The 21,470-nt window shown below is 40.0% G+C and overlaps 2 protein-coding genes and 1 long non-coding RNA gene across 7 annotated transcripts in view; 2 read left to right on the plus strand and 1 right to left on the minus strand.

Annotated features, from left to right (window-relative positions):
* The window catches only part of LOC111182095 (uncharacterized), a 29,006-nt gene extending 14,855 nt beyond the window's left edge, over positions 1 to 14,151 (plus strand). Inside the window, exons 4-5 of one of the 2 annotated variants that reach the window (XR_016387780.1) lie at positions 1 to 43; positions 1,884 to 14,151. This is a non-coding gene — a long non-coding RNA (uncharacterized LOC111182095). The other variant, XR_002646657.3, reaches the window with a different exon arrangement.
* ZNF713 (zinc finger protein 713) overlaps positions 1 to 21,470 on the minus strand; it is a 38,127-nt gene that overhangs the window by 14,773 nt on the left and 1,884 nt on the right. For 2 of the 4 annotated variants that reach the window (XM_030763684.2, XM_089895852.1), the window contains exons 2-5: positions 12,939 to 13,365; positions 12,261 to 12,346; positions 2,121 to 2,247; positions 1,701 to 1,793 (exon numbers count right to left, since the gene is read on the minus strand). In XM_030763684.2, coding sequence (XP_030619544.1) covers positions 1,701 to 1,793; positions 2,121 to 2,247; positions 12,261 to 12,344 — 304 coding nt within the window. In that variant the 5' untranslated portion in view covers positions 12,345 to 12,346; positions 12,939 to 13,365. Of the gene's footprint in view, positions 1 to 1,700; positions 1,794 to 2,120; positions 2,248 to 5,854; positions 6,151 to 12,260; positions 12,347 to 12,938 lie in introns of all 4 variants that reach the window. The other 2 variants (XM_089895851.1, XM_089895850.1) reach the window with 2 other exon arrangements.
* SEPTIN14 (septin 14) overlaps positions 14,164 to 21,470 on the plus strand; it is a 50,966-nt gene continuing 43,659 nt past the window's right edge. Inside the window, exon 1 of the mRNA XM_089895858.1 lies at positions 14,164 to 21,470. This exon is cut by the window's right edge and continues 7,196 nt beyond it. The gene's annotated coding sequence lies outside the window, so the exon portion shown is untranslated.

Genomic DNA, 21,470 nt, shown 5'->3' on the forward strand with positions numbered 1-21,470 from the left:
CATCAAAATCCACAGGCTGCTGACCTGGCTCCTGGAACCACAGGTAAGTGTGGTGCTCTAGGCTCCTACAGCCTAGGAGTAGATTTCAGGGCATTCACTGCCTAAGGTCTATCTTCCAGAACTTTCATTTATCCCTGGAAACAGGGCAGCCTGATCAACATACCAGGAGGAGTGATAGTGCATGAAATGTACAGGCACTGCTCCCCCATGGTAGACACCCTCAAGGCACATCAGATCTTCAACCAAAGGGTTGCCACCCAGCAAGACGCCAGGGGACAGGGTCTAGACTCCAGATGGAGACAATGATTATCTTGGGCTTTAAAGCAGTTTTGAAAAACAAACTCTAGTCTCTTTGCTCCAGCTCCTCACCTAACCCGAGCCCCTATGTTAGTAGACATGACTGCAACTGCCCTTAAGAGGAGGGTGGGCACTGCTAAGGATGAACACCCTCATCAAGCATTATACAGGGGCTTCCCTGGTGGCGCAGTGGTTAAGAATCCGCCTGCCAATGCAGGGGACACAGGTTCGAGCCCTGGTCCGGGAAGATCCCACATGCCATGGAGCAACTAAACCCATGCACCACAACTACAGAAGCCTGTGCTCTAGAGCCTGCGAGCCACAACTACTGAGCCCGTGCACCTCAACTACTGAAGCCCACGTGCCTAGAGCCCGTGCTCCACAACAAGAGAAGCCACCGCAATGAGAAGCCCGCGCACCGCAACGAAGAGTAGCCCCCGCTCACTGCAACTAGAGAAAGCCCGTGCGCAGCAACGAAGATCCAATGAAGCCAAAAAAAAAAAGATGATAGCATGACATTCATAAACACAAATATAATCTAAAATCTGGGAAGAGAATGTGGGTGAAATACTGACGCTAGAAATGTAGAAATGGGAAAATGAACATAGAAAGGCCACTTAAAAGCACGATACTACAGAGTGAACACCAAGTCCATAAGAATATATGCCTTTAGAAGAATAAGGAGGGAGAGAGGGTATTTAAAGGAGCAGGTAGAGAGACAGGGGAGAGGCCAGAAGAAGCAAGAATGGTGTGTATCACAAGCCAGAGTGTACTTTCAAGAAAGTCAAGTCAGCACAGTTAAATGCAACACAATCATAGGAGACAATAACTGTGGTTTTTTAGTCACTGGATTTGACTGGAAGGAAGTCAGTGGTAATCTCCAAGAAAACAATTTTAGTAACACCGGTAGTACACCTTTGTCACATCACAAAAGTGAGCTAGAGAATTAGAACTGAGGCTATGGGTTTTAGACAAGTTTAACGTGTTTGATAATAAAAAGAAAAAAAAAAGAACGAAAAATGGATAAAAATGGCAGAGGATTTTTGATATGGAGAAGAAAAAGATTTAAAGAATACCGAGAGGATGTATGAATAAAGAGAGAAAGAAAATGCGTCATGGAGATTTGCAACATCAAGGTATTTATGGACATCCAAACTAACACCTTCAAAATAAATTTGTGTTGTGTAAGTTTTTTAAATAATAAGTATATATTATCTGTTTAATCAGAAAAAAAGTAAGAGAGTCATTTCCACTTTGGAAAAATGTCAAATATGAACTGAATTTTTAAGAAGCATGCCTCTTTAAATCCCGGAGGCAGATGTTTGTAACACACTCAGTTAAGTATTTCAAAAGCGACTATTTTCCTTCACTGAGGTGCAAACACCCAAATGCTTGCTTCTCACCTGGATGACTGTCTGGTGGGCTGTCTCTCTCCATCATCCACTGCTCCTCCTGCTCCAACTGAGTGATCACCTCTGGCTTATAAAGTTGATGCCCTATTCATGGGAAAAAATGTGTATCTTAGAATTTTATACTGGGAACAAAAATCTCTCTCAGAACTCATTTCCAACCTGTTTAATCTTTAGGGCCTCCGGATTTGGAAAGGGGAGGCTTCAGAGGCAGCAAACTAAAGCTACCCATCTCAAAATCAGGACCTTTTACCTGAGAAGAAAGCAAAAAACAGAGGTCTCTGTCTCCAAAACTGATTAGCATTCTTCCATCCTGGCCTGAACTATATACACAAAAGCTTCGAAGGTTTTCACTACTAAAGGAAAGAAACCCATGTAGAATGAGTTCCAGTCTTACAGGGATACCATCCTTACCCAGTGCAACCAGGTTCCTGTAGTTTTCCAGCATCACGTCTCGGTAGAGGTTCTTCTGAGCAGGGTATAGCTGGTCCCACTCCTCTCTGGTGAATTCCACAGCCACGTCCTGGAATGTCAGTGATTCCTGAAACACCAAGTACATCCTTGCTCAGAGAGAAAACTTTTTTTTACAGGGGCCCTTAGGGGAAGAGGCAAAGGTGCTGCAGTAGACAAAGGTTAGGATGTCTAAAGAGTTGTGCTGAAAGTCTTCAGGGCTCTGAGTAATCCAGGTCAAAATTTTGGAAGCAACAATTCTATTTTCTATCATCTTTCAAGACAGGTTTAAAAACATGCATGAAATAATGCTTGCTTTTAGGCTTTTTACAACCTGCTGCAGAGGAAACTCTCTCATATCATCTAAACAATTAAAAAGCTACATGGAAAATTCATGCTATTAAGATTTCAGAATTGAAAGAATTCAGGATATGTTGAAATAGTGAAAGTAGATATCAAGTTGGTGGATCATGTGTACAACCTTAACAGATTTTTAAGCTTTAGACAGAAGAGGAGAGAGAATATTCCAGTGTGTTTTAAAAGAAAAAAAAAAAGGCAACAAGGGCAAATAGGTTGAGAGTAGAAGGCACGTGATGCATGTTGGGATCAGTAAAAGAAAAAGCCCATCCTCTCCCTTTTTCTTTCTATAATTTTCCTGGACTGTTTAAGAGTAAGTTGCAGAGGGACTTCCCTGGTGGCGCAGTGGTTAAGAATCCGCCTGCCAATGCAGGGGACACGGGTTTGAGCCCTAGTCTGGGAAGATCCCACATGCTGTGGAGCAACTAAGCCCGTGCGCCACAACTAACTGAGCCTGCGCTCTAGAGCCCGTGAGCCACAACTACTGAGCCTGCGTGCCACAACTACTAAAGCCCCTGCTCCTAGAGCCCGTGCTCCACAACAAGAGAAGCCACCCAATGAGAAGCCGGCGCACCGCAACGAAGAGTAGCCCCCGCTCGCGGCAACTAGAGAAAGCCTGCGAGCAGAAACGAAGACCCAACGCGGCCAAAAATAAATAAATAAAAATAAATAAATCTATTAAAAAAAAAAGTTGCAGAGGTGATGCCCCTTTACCCCTAAAAAATGTATTTATTTCCTAAATACAAGGAATTCTCTTACGTAACAACAGGATGATCAAAATCAGTAAATTAACATCGATACAGTGCTGTTGTCTAAGCTATATACTTATTCAGATTTTACTAAATGTCCTAATAATGTCCTTTATAACAAAAATCAAGATTTTTGATTGTCTTGTATCTTTTGTCTCCTTGAATCTGCAACAGTTCCCCAGCCCTTCTTTGTATTTCCTAACACTGACATTTTGAAAACACAGGCTAGTTATTTTGTAGAATAAACCTCAAGTTGGGCTTGTCTAATGTCTCATCATGAGTAGATTCACACTATGCATTTATGGCAGGAATAGTTCAGGAGCGATGCTGGGTTCTTCTCAGTGAATTGTACGCATTGTTGACTAGTTCCATTACTGGCAATGTTAACTTTGATAATTTGGTTAAGGTAGTTACCTACCAGTAATTTCCCTTGGAAGATTACTACTGAATCCTGTAATTACTAAGTTTCTTGTGGGGGAGATACTTTGTTCCTCCTCAAACTTTCACCCACTCATTTTGGCTTTCACTGATAATTCTTGCCTGAACCAACTGTAATTTTCATGGTGCTTTTCTAATGCCAACACTCTTTGTACATTATTAGTTGGCTTTCTACTGTGCTGAAGAAGTTTCCCTTCCTATTTATTCATTAATTTATATGAGGTGGATTTACTTACTTATTTTATTCTATAAGTTATAATAATTTACTATCACTATTTTAAAAATGCTCAGATGGTCCTAGATTTAACCAGAAGCAGCCCCTTCAAACTGGCTTCTTTGCTCTTTTGAAATGTACCTACCATTCTTTGAGTACTTTACTTTTTGGGATAGAAAGATGTTCTTTCAAGGCTCATGTTGTGCTTTTCCTGCTCCAAACCTGGAATCAGCCATTTCTCAAAGGATCCCTGATTCCTTCTAATGGTCAAATACTGAGCAGCTCTGCTTCCCATTAGAAGATCTACAGGGTCACAGTCTGTCATGTTCTGCTCTGTCGGTCAAATACTGAGTGGCTATGTCTGGTTCCTTTTAATGGAGAATGGCACTTGGACACCAATATCTGGGCACTAGATGTGTCCAATGCTACTGGAGTATTACTGCTTCTAGGCCCTCTCAGGGGTCACACCTGGGAAAGAGAGGAATATACATAATGATGTATGTATACACACACAACTCCATACCCAATTCTGTATTTAGTTATATGTATTAAAACCCATGAGTCCACACTGACGCCTCTAATTCTAATCCAACATGGCAAGGTTCATTCCATCCTCCTCTCTTTTCATATCTGTAATTCCCTTCTCTGACCATGAGAAACCTGGCTCCTATTATGCACAGTGAATTTGCTTATTTGCTCAATCCTAGAATGTAAAGAAAGTGGTTTCAGTATTGCTAACACATGCCTCAGTGTAAAACAAGCCTACAAATGAGAGTTCACTGTTTAGAACTGTTTTGCTTTTAGCCTGAGGATATAGAGTATAAATAACTATTAGGTTCAAAAGTTAACTCCTTTCCAGTGTGGATATATCAGTAACTTGAAGTAAGTTTGGTTCAATTGTTTCTGTTTGTATTCAATTTTAAGCCCTCCTCCCATACCACTGCACTCCATTCCCTCTTTTTCACCCCAGTCCCATATAAGCCCTACAAGTAACCAAACTCATTAGACTCAAGTTTACCCTTCCAATGTCTCTTTTTGCTCAAACAAGCAAATAGATCTATATGCATATTTTTAAAATATTTATTTGTTTTCGCCGGGTCTTAGTTGCAGCAGGTGGGCTTCTTAGTTGTGGCTCACGGGCTCCTTAGTTGTGGCACATGACTCTTAGTTGCAGCATACATGTGGGATCGAGTTGCCTGACCAGGGATCAAACCTGGGCCCCCTGCATTGGGAGTGCGGAGTTTATCCACTGTGCAACCAGGGAAGTCCCTATATGCTTTTTTTTTTTTTTGCGGTACGCGGGCCTCTCACTGTTGTGGCCTCTCCCGTTGCTCAGCACAGGCTCCGGACGCGCAGGCTCAGTGGCCATGGCTCACGGGCCCAGCCGCTCCGCGGCATGTGGGATCTTCCCGGACCGGGGCACGAACCCGTGTCCCCTGCATCGGCAGGCAGACTCTCAACCACTGTGCCACCAGGGAAGCCCTATATGCATATTTTTATTTCCTCTTCTTTTTTACACAAAAGTAGCATTTTACAAATACTCTTTTGCACTTTGGTATTTTTTCACTGAACAGCTTATCCTGGAAATCCCTCCACATCAATTCATAGATATCTTCCTCATTCTTTTTTATAGCTGGATGGGACAGTGTGAATGTTCCACAATTTATTTAACTAGTCTATTAACAGACATTTTAGCTGCTTTCTACTCTCTTGCTACTACAAATCATGCTGTAATGAATTATCTTTTATGTATATTATTCTGCAATTGCATGTAGTCTACCTCTAGAATCCAAAAGAGCATATGAATCTTCAATTTTGATATATATTGTCAAACTGACCTCCACAGGGGTTGTATCAGTTCTGTAATTATCTATTGCTGTATAACAATCCACCCCCAAATTTAGTGGCTCAAAACAACAACAATCATTTATTTTGCTCACAGAATCTGTAACATGCGCAGGACTCAGTGAGACTAGCTCATCTTTGTTCCATTTTGTTTCAGCTGGGGCGGCTCAACTTTGGGCTGTAGGATTCACTTTTAAGAGGCTCATTCATGTGGCTGGCAAGTTGGTGCTGGCTGTCAGCTGTGAGCTCAACCAGGGGCCTCAGGTTCTCTCCATACGGGCCTCTCCACAGGCTGCTTGGGCTTCCTCACGGCATGGTAGCTGGACCCCAAATGCAAAACTCCCAAGAGAACCAGCTTTCATCATCCAGCCTCAAGAGTCACATAGCTTCACTAAAAAAAGAGGTGATATATGTATATGTATAACTGATTCACTTTGCTGTACAGCAGAAACTAACACAACACTGTAAATCAACTAGACTCCAATAAAAATTAAAAAAAAAAAAGAGAGTCACATAGCTTCAGTTCCACCACAGTCACAGGCCTGCCCAGATCCAAGAGGAAGTAACACACTCCCACATCTCTTGATAGAAAGAGTATTTAAATCATAGTATATGAGGAGCCTATGGAATGGGAGAAATTGTGCCATTTTCAGAAAATACCATCCGCTACTGTCTACCCTCTGAATGTAAACATTCACATCCCTCCCACATGCAGAGTACACTCATCTTCCTCGACTCCCATGTTTCATCCCGTTAGAGCGTCAGTGTGAAGTCCAGGATCTTGTCACCTATATCAGGTCCACATGCAGATGAGGACCTTTGAGCACAGTTCCTCAGGTACAGTTCCTTGAAAGCTTTCTCCCTATTTTTCCTTCTGTGAGCTAAAGAAATAGTTATCTGGCCCCCACCCTCTACCCTTCACAAACTCGAAGCAGTGGGAAAGGCATAGAAATAACCACTAGAGACACTCCCATTCAAGTACACAGCAATTCATAGCAATTCTAAAATGCAGCTGAGCTGGGCACGTGTTGAGAGATGTGAATGACAAATAGTTTTCTTTTCAAGCTCAGTAATTCCTGGCTCCTTTATATTTATTTTTAAAAAATTTAAATATTGTTTATGTACAATATTATATGTTACAGGTATAGAGTATAGTGATTCACAAATTTAAAGGTTATACTCCATTTATAGTTATTATAAAATACTGGCTATATTCCCTGTGTTGTATATCCTTGTAGCTTATTTTATACATAATAGCTTGTATCTCTTAATCCCCTACCAATTGTATTGCCCCTCTCCGCTTCCCTCTCCCCAATAGTTTGTTCTCTGTATCTGCAAGTCAGCTTTTTTTGTTTTATTCACTAGTTTGTTGTGTTTTTTAGATTTCACGTGTAAGTGATATCATACAGTATTTGTCTTTCTCTGACTTATGTCATTTAGCATAATGTCCTCCAAGTTCATCCATGTTGCTGCAAATGGCAAAATTTCATTCCTTTTTATGACTGAGTAGTATTTTGTTGTGTATATATATACCACATCTTTATCCATTCATCTGTTGATGGACACTGAGGTTGCTTCCACATCTTGGCAATTGTAAATGCCACTCTGATCATTGGGGTGCATGTATCTTTTCAAATTAGTGTTTTAGATTTTTTTTGATATATACCCAGGAGTGGAATTGCCGGATCATGTGGTAGTTCTATTTTTAGCTTTTTTGAGAGACCTCCATACTGTTTTCCACAGTGGCTGCACCAATTTACATTCCCACCAACACTGTATGAGGGTTCCCTTTTCTCCACATCCTTGCCAAAATTTGTTATTTGTGTTCTTTTTGATGGCAGCCATTCTGACAAGTGTGAGGTGGTATCTCACTGTGGTTTTGATTTGCATTTCACTGATGATTAGCAATGTTGAGCATATTTTCATGTCTGGTTCCTGTATATTTCTTTTTTTTATCTTCTTTTTCCTCTAGCATTTCACTTTAGGCAGCCAGAAGCTGCCAGTTGGCACTTTCAGTCTTCTACCTGAAAATCTCCTTAAGTAGATCGTTGAGTCCATTAAGTATATTTCCTATTTTCCTTGTTACTGAAGGTGACAGTGTTGACCAAAATTCCTTCTTCAAGCTTCCCCTTTCCTCCAGCTCATAGTAAGATTTTCCTTATTATCCTTTAAGCCCTGTGAAAGGTCCCATAGCCTCCACTAACTCTCCTTGAGGCCGTTATGATTCTACTAATAATCTTTTCCTTTCCATCTTCTGCCCTTTGTTCAACTGGCTCTGCTGCAAAGCCGATAACACATGTTCTATGTTTGTTTTGGTAGCACACCACTTCCAGGTAACAAAATCTGTACCAGTTATTTATCTATCACTGCATAATAAACCACCTCAAAACTTGGGGGATTAAAACAGCAACTATCATTGATTTTGCTCACAAATCTGTAATCTGGGCATAACTTAGTGGGGACAGCTTGCCTCTGATCTACATGGCATCAGCTGGGAGGGCTTGACTGTGGTTTGGAGAGTCTACTTTCAAGATGGCTCACTCACATGGCTGGCAAGTTGGTACTGGCTCTCAGCTGAGAGCTCAGCCAGGTCTGTGGGCCTTGGTTCCTCTCCATGTAGGTTTCTCCATGAGCTGTTTGGATTTGTGTGTGTGTGTGTGGCAAGGTGGCTGGATTTAGACCAAGCATCATGAGCGAATGAAGCGGAAGTCTTACTGCCTCTTATGACCTGCCTTGAAAGCCACATAGTTTCACTTCTACTGGTCACAAGCTTGCACAGATTCAATGCAGGGAACACTGACATCGATGTCTCTTGATGGGATGAATGTCAAAGTCATTTTGGATGGCAGATATTTGGTCATTTTTCTGGAAATGCAATCTGCCACACACTCACATTAGCAACGTAAGAGAGTGTCTGTTTTCCCAAAGCTTTGCCAAGAGAGTATGTTATCAAGCTTGTGGAAAATATCAACCCCGTAGGAAATACAAAGCTTGGTGATAAAATGTCAAGCTTTCTCTAGTTTTAATTTAAATTTCCTCTTCTTATGAGTACAGATAAACATTTTTCCTGTGTTTAAGATGCATTTGAATTTTCTTTCCTGTGAATTGTCTTTTTATGTTGTTTTTCAATTGGACTCCTAATCTCTTACCTGATTTAGAGGAGTGTTTTATTATTATTATAAAGACTACTATTATTATTAGAAAGATTACCCCACTACAATTTGAGTAGCAAAAATATTTTTCCGAATTTGACATGTCTTTTTACTTTGCTTACAGTTTTCTTTTCTCATACAGATTTTTGGGTATTTTTAAAGAGTTGAACCCATCAATTTTTTCTTTTATGGCTTCTGGATTCTCAGTTGTAATTAGAAAGTCTTTACTCAGTGAACCCTATAAAGGAATTCTCCCATTTTATTCTTGTGTTACTTCTATGGCTTAATTTTTCACATTTAAATATTTGATCAATTTGAAGACTATTCTGATGTAAGTATGGGGTATGGATTCAACTTTACCTTTTTCCAGGTGGCTCCACAGAAATACCATCAATTATTGAATAAACCATCTTTTCACCACTGGTTTGAGATGTGACCTATATTATATGCTAAATTCCTATTTGTTCAACAGATATTTATTCAGTGCTTCCTACATGCCAACTATAGGGCTTGAGATATACTAGTGAACAAGAGACTAAAATTCTCTTCCTTTATGAAACTCTAGCAGAGGAAGTAGAAGATAAACATGATAACTAGGTAAATTACATAGTGTGTTAGAAGATAAAAGAAGAGTAGAGGAAGAGGGTTTGAGAATGTTGAGGTGAGGCAGTTGCAATTTTATAAAGGTGGTCAGGAAAGATATAATTGAAGAGGTGACAATGGAGAAAAGACTTGAAAAGTTAACAGTACAAAGGCAAGAGTGTTTGTGGCATGATCAAGGAAGATGAATGAGGCCAGGGTAGATAGAGTGGAATAAGCAAGGAGGAGAAGTAAACGATGAAGTCAGAGAGGTAACAGGTCCGGATTCTGTAGGACTGTTTAGGCCATCATAAGGACTTTGGCTTTTACTATGAGTGAAATGGGAGCCATGCGTTTTGAGCACAGGAGTGACATGGTCTGATCTACCACTACCCTGCTATTTCCTGGGCTACATCTTTTTTTTTTTTTAACATCTTTATTGGAGTATAATTGCTTTACAATGGTGTGTTAGTTTCTGCTTTATAACAAAGTGAATCAGCTATACACATACATATATCCCTGTGTCTCCTCCCTCTTGCATCTCCCTCCCACCCTCCCTATCCCACCCCTCTAGGTGGTCACAAAGCACCGAGCTGATCTCCCTGTGCTATGCGGCTGCTTCCCACTAGCTATCTATTTTACATTTGGTAGTGTGTATATGTCCATGCCACTCTCTCACTTCGTCCCAGCTTACCCTTCCCCCTCCCCGTGTCCTCAAGTCCATTCTCTATGTGGGCTACATTTTTTGAAGTCATCTTTTTTCCTCCTTTGTCTTTATCCCTCTCACAAAATCTCTTTCCCAGAGCAAAGCACTCAAGTCCACCTATTTTTCTCCATCTTCTAATTTTAAGGTATTACTTTCTATCATCTAGAATACTGCAATAGCTTCCTAAGGGATCTCTCCCCTTTCCTTTCTTGCCTTTCACAAATGCACTTACTATCTAGCATGCACCAGGGTGATGTTTAAAGTAGAATTCAGTTACTTATTATGTTATTACCTTGCTTAAATTCTCTCAAAGACTTTCCACTGCACTTAGAATAAAAACCGAACTTCTTATCATGGTCATAAAGCCCTGTATACGTAGCCCCTGCATACTTCTCCAAGCTTATTCCAAGTCCCCCTCTCCGTCCACTCCAACAACAGTGGCCTTCTTTTGATTTCTCAAATATACCCATAGTTTTTGTACATGATGTTTAGCACATGCCTAAAATGCTCTTTTCCATTTACTTTTTTTTTCCAAATCTGCTTTTTTATTGACCTCAGAAGCTGTCATCAAGCTTCATTATATCCAATTTAGTTTTCTCTGGTACACTGTTTATAATTTAAAATTTTTTTTAATAAATTTATTTTATTTATTTATGGCTGTGTTGGGTCTTCGTTGCTGCACGCAGTCTTTCTCTAGTTGCAATGAGCAGAGGCTACTCTTTGTTGTGGTGCACGGGCTTCTCACTGTGGTGGTTTCTCTCGTTGTGGAGCATGGGCTCTAGGCGCGTGGACTTCACTAGTTGTGGCACGTGGGCTCAGTAGTTGTGGCTCGCGGGCTCTAGAGCGCAGGCTCAGTAGTTGTGGCGCATGGGCTTAGCTGCTCTGCGGCATGTGGGATCTTCCCGGACCAGGGCTCGAACCCATGTCCCCTGCAGTGGCAGGCGGATCTCTCAGATTACCAGGGAGGCCCCCGCCACTCCAGTCTTAATTGGACTTCTCTCCTCTCTGAGCACCTGCTGTATTTGTTGTCTTTGACATTCAGAGAAGAACCTAACGTTACACTTTTCTGAATATTAATTGTGTGATGTAGGCTTTAAAAAATCTCCTCCAATGAGTTTGCTACCTGTGGATAATGATTATCTCATAACAACATGGAACAACAGAAATCCTCCTTTCTGAAGCAATCGAGACTGGTATCTGGTATGTACCAGCTAGTTAAAGTGGGGATCCATAAACAATATCTCAAAGATTTAAACATTTAAATTTAAAATACATAAGTGTACATTTATTCCGTTATCTTTTGATATGAGAATGATTTTAATGATTGAGTGCCCATATCCAAAATGTATCACTTCCTGTTTCATTAAATCAAAACAAGCAAATGACTCTTAGGAAATAATACTGGTATAGAACCCTCTGAGAGTTTTAGGATTTTCCTTCAATGTTTTACAGTTTTGCTCACACCTAATTTGACAGCAATATTTTAAAAGGTGACTGGCATTTACTGAGTCTTTCCAAAGCATTCAACTAGTTTTCATAGAAACAACTTATCATACTTATACCTCATAGAGGTTTACATCATACTTAATCAAATTGTAACAACTGGTTTAAACAGGTTTTGGAAGAGATACAACAGATTCTTGATAAATATTAACTTGTGGCAGCAGATGTTCTCAGGTACATTAACAGTCCTGTTACCTTCAAGCAGTCACAGTGACTTGGGCGTCATTCATTGTTTGCAGACAGAGTGGCAAATGTTGTTTGAATTCTAGTGAGCTATTTAAGGGAAGGGTGATTAAAACACAGTCTATGGCTTCTTGTGTTACCTTTACAACATCTAGCTCAGACATGAGTCCATGATCTGGTAAAAATGCTGAAGGAGAGAAGAGCTATAAAGGGGCACACAAGGAGAGTGGGAAACATCCCGTAGAGATCAGCATCTGTCACAAAAGTCTCAAGTGCTCTGGATTTTGGGGGCTTAGTACTTCTGAAAATTGAAAAATAAAAGTGCCCGCATTCTGAGAACTATAATAGCATTTCAGAGGAGAGTAAAACTGAACTTACCTGAGACCGCTGTATCTGTGATCCAACATTCATTTCCTTCTCCATGTTTCCCTCCTGGGAAAGTACAGCATTCTGAGAAGGCATTACTGGGAAAAAGAGAGAAGAAGAATCTTGTCAACGTATGACATTAAGGCTGAACCTAAATCTTGGGCCTTTTGTTTTGGATTAGGATGGCAAATGGCTTAGAGAGAAGCCCTCTAAGACATAAGCCTAAAGGCTGGGTGACTTAACTGTGACATTCTTGTTCCTCTATCACATTGAGGAACATAATGCAGGACTTTCTCTCCTCTGTAGTATAACTCCATTTGTTGTGACATATGGGAAGCTCAAAGGTGCTCACTGGTTTTCAGCCCTAGCTACACACTTGGGGAATTTTTAAAAGATGCCAGCGCTTAGCCCCTATTCCCAGAGATTTGGATTTAATGGTCTAGGGTGATCCTGGGCAACAGCATTTTAAATTCTGAAGTCTCCAAGTGATTCTAAGTGGGAAATGAGAACCACTGAGATGAGGTGATGCAGAGAACATATGTTAAGGGCCTATTCTTACCCTCTAAGGGGATAAACTCATCCCTAACCTCAAACTCCAGACATCTACTCTCTTTAGGATGACCCTTCTAATACAGAAATGAGATTTCACTCTCTTCATTTTTCAGAATGTTTGCTTTCCTTTTTGAGTACCTGGATTCAGTCCTCCACCAGGATGACTACACCTCTTGCAGTTCTTAAGTTGTAATGTCCCCAAAGCCTTGTTCTCTTCTAGTATGACAGTCAGGAGGTACACCAGTACTAGCAGCTTCAGTATCCTTGTCAGTCCCTGAAGGCTGATTTGTCCCAGTGCCTTATAGGAAACAGCCACTCCCAGGCATTAAAGGTGCCTCAACTCATGAGAGGGTCAGGAGCCAGTGGATATCCATGATAATGACTTCTGCTTCCCAGGAGCAGCCACTCTCAGAATCTTGCCTTGTTCATGCAGAGTTGAGATGCAGAGGTTCCTGAAAGTGGCTACTACATTCGTTTTTCTCCCTAAAGGCATCAATCCTTCATGTACAGACTTCACTATGATATTCAAATCTGCCTCCTGGTTGAGCAGTTTCAGGTTGAGCAACTGTAATGAGATGCACCAGAGTCAGCAGAAGAAATCCAGCAGTGTCAGTCACCTAGGGACCTAGGGAGTCTATAAAGACATACAAACTATTCATTCATGAAGATAGAGCCCCGTAGGATGTGGAATTCTTTAAAACAAGCAAAAAGCATTTTTAAAATTTCTCAGATTACAAAGAGCAGAGATGTACAGATGCATCAACTACAACAAACTTAGCCTCAGTCCTCTCCCACCTTCTTCTCAGAACAGAAAACATGTGGTCCTTGCCCAGAGGCAGACTTTCAGATAGAGTTTTCTCCTCAGAAAGAAGAAAAAACAGGTGTTTCACCAATACCAACAACAGAGTGAAGTGTACTGATCTGCTAATAATCAGGAGAGAATACATTTGTTCTCTGCTCACAAAAGTTGACCTGAAAAACTTTTCTCAAAAACTATTGATAGAAATGAAGAATGAAGTCATTTCTGAGAAGAAAAAGAGAAAACTGCAGTTCCAATGGAGTGGCCCTGTTAGATAAGGAAGCCATTCAAGCCAAGACATGGCACGATTCTAACATTTTACAACCAGTTGACTAAGAGGCAGACCTTTCAAGAGTAATTTTAAAGCACTTTAAGAACCAGGTCCTTATTTTACCAAGCAAAAGCTCTAAAAAGGTCCTATGGTCTGAAGAGTCAGATAGAATCTACAAGGATGTCCTGAGGTTTCAAACCCAATCACCTGAAAACCATTTATTCACAACAACGAAAACAGCACTAACCATGTTAGTGGACAGGGTTTCTCCTTTATATTTGTGAACCCAAGGCAATGAAGAACATTTCAAATATATTATACATTGTATACAAATATAGCTAGTTTGAGAATACTTTTTTAAAAAATTATTTATTTACTTATTTATTTGGTTGCGCTGTCTTAGTTGTGGCAGGTGGGCTCCCTAGTTGCAGTTCGTGGGCTCCTTAGTTGTGGCATGCGAACTCTAAGTTGCGGCATGCATATGGAATCTAGTTCCCTGACCAGGGGTTGAACCCCTGCCCCCTGCATTGGGAGCGCAGAGTCTCAACCACTGTGCCACCAGGGAAGTCCCCTGAGAATACTTTTTATGGCATCTGATGGGACTAGGGTTCCTTAAAATACACCTTTGGAAATGCTGATTTAGTTCTCAGTTCCTTGGTTTAATGAAGGATTCTGAGTTTAATGAATTCTTGGCTTAATGAAGCTCTAATCACAGAGCTAAGTGAAAGAGCTGGTTCTAGAACACTTAGGTCTTCTGATTCAGCCCTGGGCTCTTTCTAGTATACGCTAAAGTCCTTTTTGCTACTTGTTTTCTCCCTTTTCCTTAAAAAAAAAATCTGATCCCTTTCTTTTAATAATTTCCCTTTTAATTCCTATATTGGAAAGAACAGAAAAAGAGAACAACTCCCGACCCACAAACTGTGCAATTTCTCATACAACAAACGGGTGGAGCTTTCCAGAGAGAGAGACTGCAGAATTGCCAGTCTTTTTCAAACAAGTAACCATGATGGCTGGGAAAGTAACAAATTCCCTTGACTGCTTAAAGAATACTAGAATTATAGTCAATTCAGAGGAAGAATGATTCTGGCTTAACAGTTTTCATTTTCACCCCAAGCTCTTCCAAAAATCGGAGTGAACTTCACTGCCCATAGAAAATCTATGCCGTGGTTCTCAATCTGGGCTGTGCATTAGACTCAGCCCAGATTTAAAATGACACTACAGATGCATATATATAGGGCCAGATGCATATATATATATGCATATATATAAAATGACACTACAGATGCATATATATATGCATATATATGCATATATATATGTGTGTGTATATGGCAAGGCTCTACCCAAGAGCTACTAAATCAGAATCTGTCGAGAAGAATTCTGGCATCCACATATTTGCTAAATGCTCCACAAGTGATTCTGATGCAATCAAGAACTCAGAACAACTATCAGAGCCTTTTGTTTCCTTCACACCCTCAATCCCAATGATTTTCACCATCATTCTACTTCAGTCACCCACTTCCAGGGCTGAACCACTTCTGAAATCTTTCTTACCTTACACAACACTAGACTGTGAATCGGGAGACCTAGGTTCTAGGCTAGATGGGGAAGAAAATGAAGGCAGAAGTAGTGGTTTAATAGATGCAGGGAAAATAGACAAAAGAGCAGTGTTTATCAAAGTATGGTCTGAAGATCACTTGAATCATGGTATTTGTTGAAAAGCAGAGTCACTGGTCCTATCCTAGATCTCATGAAATAGCACCTCTGGAGATATTATTGGCCCAATAATTTGCATTACAAAGTTATTTCTTCCCTGGAATCAGTCCGTTCCCTCCAGCCTCCCTACAGGCACGAATCTAGCACCTATCTTCTCATTCCTAGATCTTCAACTTTATCTTTCACTTTTATTGACTCCTTCCTATCATCATTTAAAATCATTTAATGTCTCTCCCAACATTAAAATTTTTCACTGGCTTTTACACCCCTTTGCAACTACCATTCTTTATTTATTCAAGGCTACAACTCTTCAAAGGATTGTCAATACTTGTCTCTACTTCCTCATTACCCATTTATTTTTCAATTCTCTGTAATCTTGCTTCTGTTCTGCCATCAGCACTCCCCTGAAATTGCTCTGGTCAAGAATACCAAACTCTCTTTTGTAGTTCATGCAATGGACCTCATTACTTCTTGCTTTCTTGAGCTCTGATGGTATCTGGTACTGCTGACAGCTGCATCTTGCTTTACTTCAGTGGGCTATGTTCTAATCCCTTTTCCTCTGCCTACCATTCGCATATTGTTGTTCCTTAGGATTTTCCAAAATCTACTCTCGCCCTCTCCACACTTGAAGTGAAGGGACTTTTAAAAGATTTGAACCTGACTCTATCAGTCCCTCACTTGAAATTCTTCAGCAGCTTCCTTAGGCTGGAGTACAAAGCCATAAAGAAACCTACGACCTGCTTCCTGTTCCCTCTCAAGCCACTCTGCTGTTTGCTTTTGAGGGTTCATACACAGCATTCTGCTTTTAGGTGTTTAAATGTGCCATGTGTGGGATCCACCCCCACCTCCTCCTCTAGCAATACCTACGCTTCCTTCAGGTCTCAGCTTAAATCAAGTAAGATTTTGACATCACGGACGAAGTGAGGCCCCCTTGTTCACACCTTCCTTCTTTAGGTAGCACTTTTTATTGTTGTAATTATTGTACAGTTATCCATCTTTATTTATACCTCACTACTGTGTGATGTTAACCTCCATGAAGGCATGAATCTGTTCTGTCTTGCTTAACTATTCTAATTTCAAGGTCCGGTATGTGATTCATAGTAGATATGTATCAAATATTTGCTCAATGAGTAAATGAAAGGGTTCTGGTGTTTGCTCTTCTATTTTTTTATTTTTTTTAAGTTATTTTTATTTTTATTTTTTTGCGGTACGCGGGCCTCCCACTGTTGTGGCCTCTCCCGTTGCGGAGCACAGGCTCCGGACGCGCAGGCTCAGCGGCCATGGCTCACAGGCCTAGCCACTCCGCGGCACGTGGGATCTTCCCGGACCGGGGCACGGATCCGTGTCCCCTGCATTGGCAGGCGGACTCTCAACCGCTGCGCCATCAGGGAAGCCCTATTTTTTAACTTTCTATTTTGAACCAATTTTAGACTTACAGTAAAGCTGCAAAAGTAGTACTCAGTTCTTAAATACCATTTACCCTACTTGTCCTAATATTAATATTTTACGTAACCATGGTACAATGATCAATACCAGGAATTTAACAATATTATTAATTCAAATTATTCAAATTTCACCAGTTTTTCCACTAATATTCTCTGATCCAGGATCCCACGTCGCATTTAGTTTTTATTTTTCCTGAGTCTCCTCCAATCTGTAACAGCTCCCCAGGTTTTCTGTCTTTCATGAGCTTGATACTTTTGAAGAGTACTAATGAATTATTTTGTAGAATGTCCCTCAATTTGGGTTTGTCTGATGTTTTCTCAGGGTTGGAATGAAGTTAAGATTTTTAGCAAGAATGACACAGAAGTGATGTTGTGTCTTTCTTAGTGCATAATATGAATGGGCTTATGATGTAGATATGTCTTATGAATGGTAACGTTGACCATTATCACCTGGTTAAGGTGGTGTTTACCAGGTTTCTCCACTGCAACAATTATTAATATGGTGTTTGCTTAATGGTGATTTCTCTATTTCCCTCTTTCCTACTAATTATTAATTGGAATTTCTCCATAAGGAAAAGCTGTTCCTTGGCTCTAATTTATTTATATCTGTATGGATTTATGGATATTTGTTTTATTCTATGAGTTAAAATACAAAACATTATTATTTTATTATACAAACTGTTCCAGCTTTGGCCATTAGGAGGCTCCTGTGTTACTCTAACCAGCTCAGCTATTTTGAACACTTCCTGGCACCATAAGATGTTCTAGGCTCTTGTATTTTCCCTGACCATCCCTGGAATCAGCCACTTCTCCAAAGAGCCCTGGTTCCATTTACTGGAAAAGTGTTTAGACACAAAAATCTGGGTACCAGGTGTGCTGCTTGCTACTGGTGTATCATTGTTTCTAGGCCCTCCAGGAGACTGAGCTACGAAGTATATATGTATGCATATCAACCACACATATACATACTTCTATTGTGTTTGTCTATATATTAAATACCATGAGTTCACACTGACACCTCTGGTTCCAATCCGATACCACAGGGCTCATTTTGGTCTTCTTCCTTTTCTCATTGGTAACTTCTTTCTTCAACAGTGAAAAGTTGTTGGCTCTCATTATCTACAATATATTTACTTATTTGTTCAATTCTGGTATACACACAAAGTAGTTTCAGAATTACTAACTCATACCCTTGTGAGAAACACATTTACTAGCTTGATTACAGCATTTATGTAGAGTTCTCCTTGTCTTTAACCTTAGAGTATCCAGTCAAGATAGTGGTTCCTAAAGTTACTTAGGTCAGTTCTTTTCTTTGCCACTTCCTTCAGTGAGGTTATGTCATTCATTTGTACTACAGTTACGTTTATTTGTTAGTGTTTGTATTCATTCTCTTCTATTTTTACAGCCGTCCCCTGGTATCCCTGGGGGACTGGTTCCAGAATCCACTGCAGATACCAAGATCTGAGGATGCTCAAATGCTTTATATAATATGCTGTGTAGTATTTATATATAAACTATACATATTCTCCTGTATACTTTAAATCATCTCTAGATGACATTACTTATAATACCTAATGCAGTATAAATGCTACATAAACAGTTGCCTGCACATGGCAAATTCAAGTTTTGCTATTTGGAACTTTCTGGAATTTTTTCCCCAAATATTTTCCATCTGCAGTTGGTTGAATATATAAATGTGGAAGCCGAAAATACAAAGGGCTGAATGTAGTCTATTTACTCTCAGGTGGCTTCACCCATTGCTACGGTTTCATTGATCATCTTTTTTGAGCTATATAACCACATACACTCTTACTGGACATCCCCACCTACCTCGTGGGTTTGTTGTGAGGCTTAAGGGATTAAATATTTGTAAATATTTAGATCATATTAGCACTTAGTTAGCGGTATTTATATATTTTACATATTACTCTTACTCTATCATATTCCCTGTCTCAAGAAATAGTGCTACCAAACCTGAAACCTGAGTGCCATTCCTGACCTCTCTTTCTTTCCCTTAGTCTCATTCCCCAATCAAACGTCAAATCCTGGTAAATTTCCCTCCTTAAACACGTAGTGAGTGTTCCATCTTCACTTCCACTACCTTTATTCAGGTATCATCTCTCACTTTGATTACTGCCACACCCATCTAACTGGTCCTTGACTTTAGTCCAACATTTTCTTCACACTGCAGCCAGAGAGATCTTTCTCCACACCCCTTCTCTACTGTGGAAACGCCTTCACTTTATTTTCTGACAAATATTAAAATGAAAATTTTAGTAAATACAGAAAAGCAGAAAAAAAATCACCTGTAATGTCATCACCTAGAGATAACCAATTACTTTTTTGGGATGTAGCCTTTCAGGCTTTTCCCTCACAAACACACACACACACTCATGCACATTATAATATGGCATGTTATTTCTTTTTTGAAACCTGGATTTTAATTGATAATATTGTATACATCACTTCATGGTAGAAAACAAAAATCTAAATATTCATTAAAAATAGGCTCATAGTATATTCCACTGCATGCGATACCTAAAGTTTATTTAACAAGTTTATTATTAATAGACATTTAGGCCTCTCTCTCTCCTTCTTTCTCTGCTGTTACAGACAACAGCAAACATTATACAGTTTTGGCATAATTTTGCCTGACTATTTCCTTAGGATAAATTCCTAGCAAAGGAACTGCTGGGTAAAAAGGAAGGCAAAAGGTGTTCAGAAAGGTGTATCATTTTACATATTCAGCAATATATGATAGTGACCATTAGCCTATGTTAGGTATTATTCTTTTTAAATCTAATACACAAATAGTATTTAACTTCTGCTTTAATATGCAATTCTTAGATAACATGTAAGGTAGGATTTTTTTTTTTTTTTTTGCGGTACGCGGGCCTCTCACTGTTGTGGCGTCTCCTGTTGCGGAGCACAGGCTCCGGACGCGCAGGCTCAGCGGCCATGGCTCACGGGCCTAGCCGCTCTGCGGCATGTGGGATCTTCCTGGGCCGGGGCATGAACTCGTGTCCCCTGCATCGGCAGGTGGACTCTCAACCACTGCGCCACCAGGGAAGCCCATAGGGTAGGATTTTTAACTTTTATATTTTTTCTTTTATAAATTACCCTTTTGTGTCAATTGTCCACTTTTCTACCATATTGTCTTTTTCTTATTGATTTGTAAGAGTCCTTTATTACATAGTCTGCAATAAAGGACTAAATGAGCAGGTCTGAATCGTCCAAACTCTGCATATTCCAAGGAAAGGGCCCCTGAAACATCCCGTCTGTTAAGTGTGTCTCTGTTTACCTGAGGCCTTGGGACTGGTCAAAAAGTTTATGCTAACAATGGGATTTATGGTGGGAACCTTGGGCCATGTGGTATCAGCTTGCCCACTGGAGGAGCTGGAGACTGGAGGTCAGCAAAATGGATGGGCAGCCATGCTTATATGATCAACTTCCAATAAATACTCTGGACACCAAGGTTTGAATGAGCTTTCCTGGTTGGCAGTACTGCATACATATGGCCACACATCATTGCTCAGAGAATTAAGGACTACTTGCACAAGTCCATTGAGAGAGGACAACTGGAAGCTTGCACCTGGTCTCTCCTGGACCCTGCCTTACATGCTTTTTTTTCATTGCTGATTTTAATCTGCATCCTTTCACTGTAATACTCATCTTACTGGGAGTATAACAGTTTTGCTGAGTTCCGTAAGTACTTCTAGAACATCACTGAACCTGAGTATGGTTTGGGGACCTCTGAACACAGATAGTAACCAGCAACTCCCCTGTCATAACATAGATAACAAATATAGTCTTCACTTTATCATTTGTCTCTAATTTTTGCTGCTTTCTGAAAAGAGCTAATATTTTAAAATTTTACCTTATAAAACCTGGGGTTTTTTTTCTCTCTGTATAGGTTCTAAGTGCGTGTGAGGGTTTTTGTTTTGTTTTGTTTTCCTTACACAGATTATACACTTTAACAAGGTTTTTTTTTTTTTTTTTACACATTCTACATAAAAACATGAGTATGCAAAACATGGGTGTACACAGAGTAAAATATGTGTGCCTTTCAACTTCTCTTCTACTCTACTTCCCTCCCTGGAGGTAACTCATTGTCAGTCACTTGGTTTGCATCCTTTTCTGTGTATTTATGAACATACATAATATAACCACATACATACTTAGCATAATGCACACCATACTATATTCATTGTTCTGCAACATCCTTTATTCACTAATATCTTAGAGATCTTTCTTTGTGTGTTAACTTCACAATAAACTACATAATAAACTATCTTATTCTATTTTATAGCAGCACAATATTCCACTGTATGGGTTTATCACAATATGTTTAACCATATCCAGAGTGAACATTTAAGCTGTACCTATTTCTCAAATTACAAACAATATTGTAATAAACATCTTTGTACATACTTCCCTGT

This window comes from Delphinapterus leucas, chromosome 15 (assembly GCF_059928025.1).
Source record: "Delphinapterus leucas isolate spDelLeu-1000000601 "Yukka" chromosome 15, BTC_Dleu_Yukka2, whole genome shotgun sequence".
Lineage (NCBI taxonomy): Eukaryota > Metazoa > Chordata > Mammalia > Artiodactyla > Monodontidae > Delphinapterus > Delphinapterus leucas.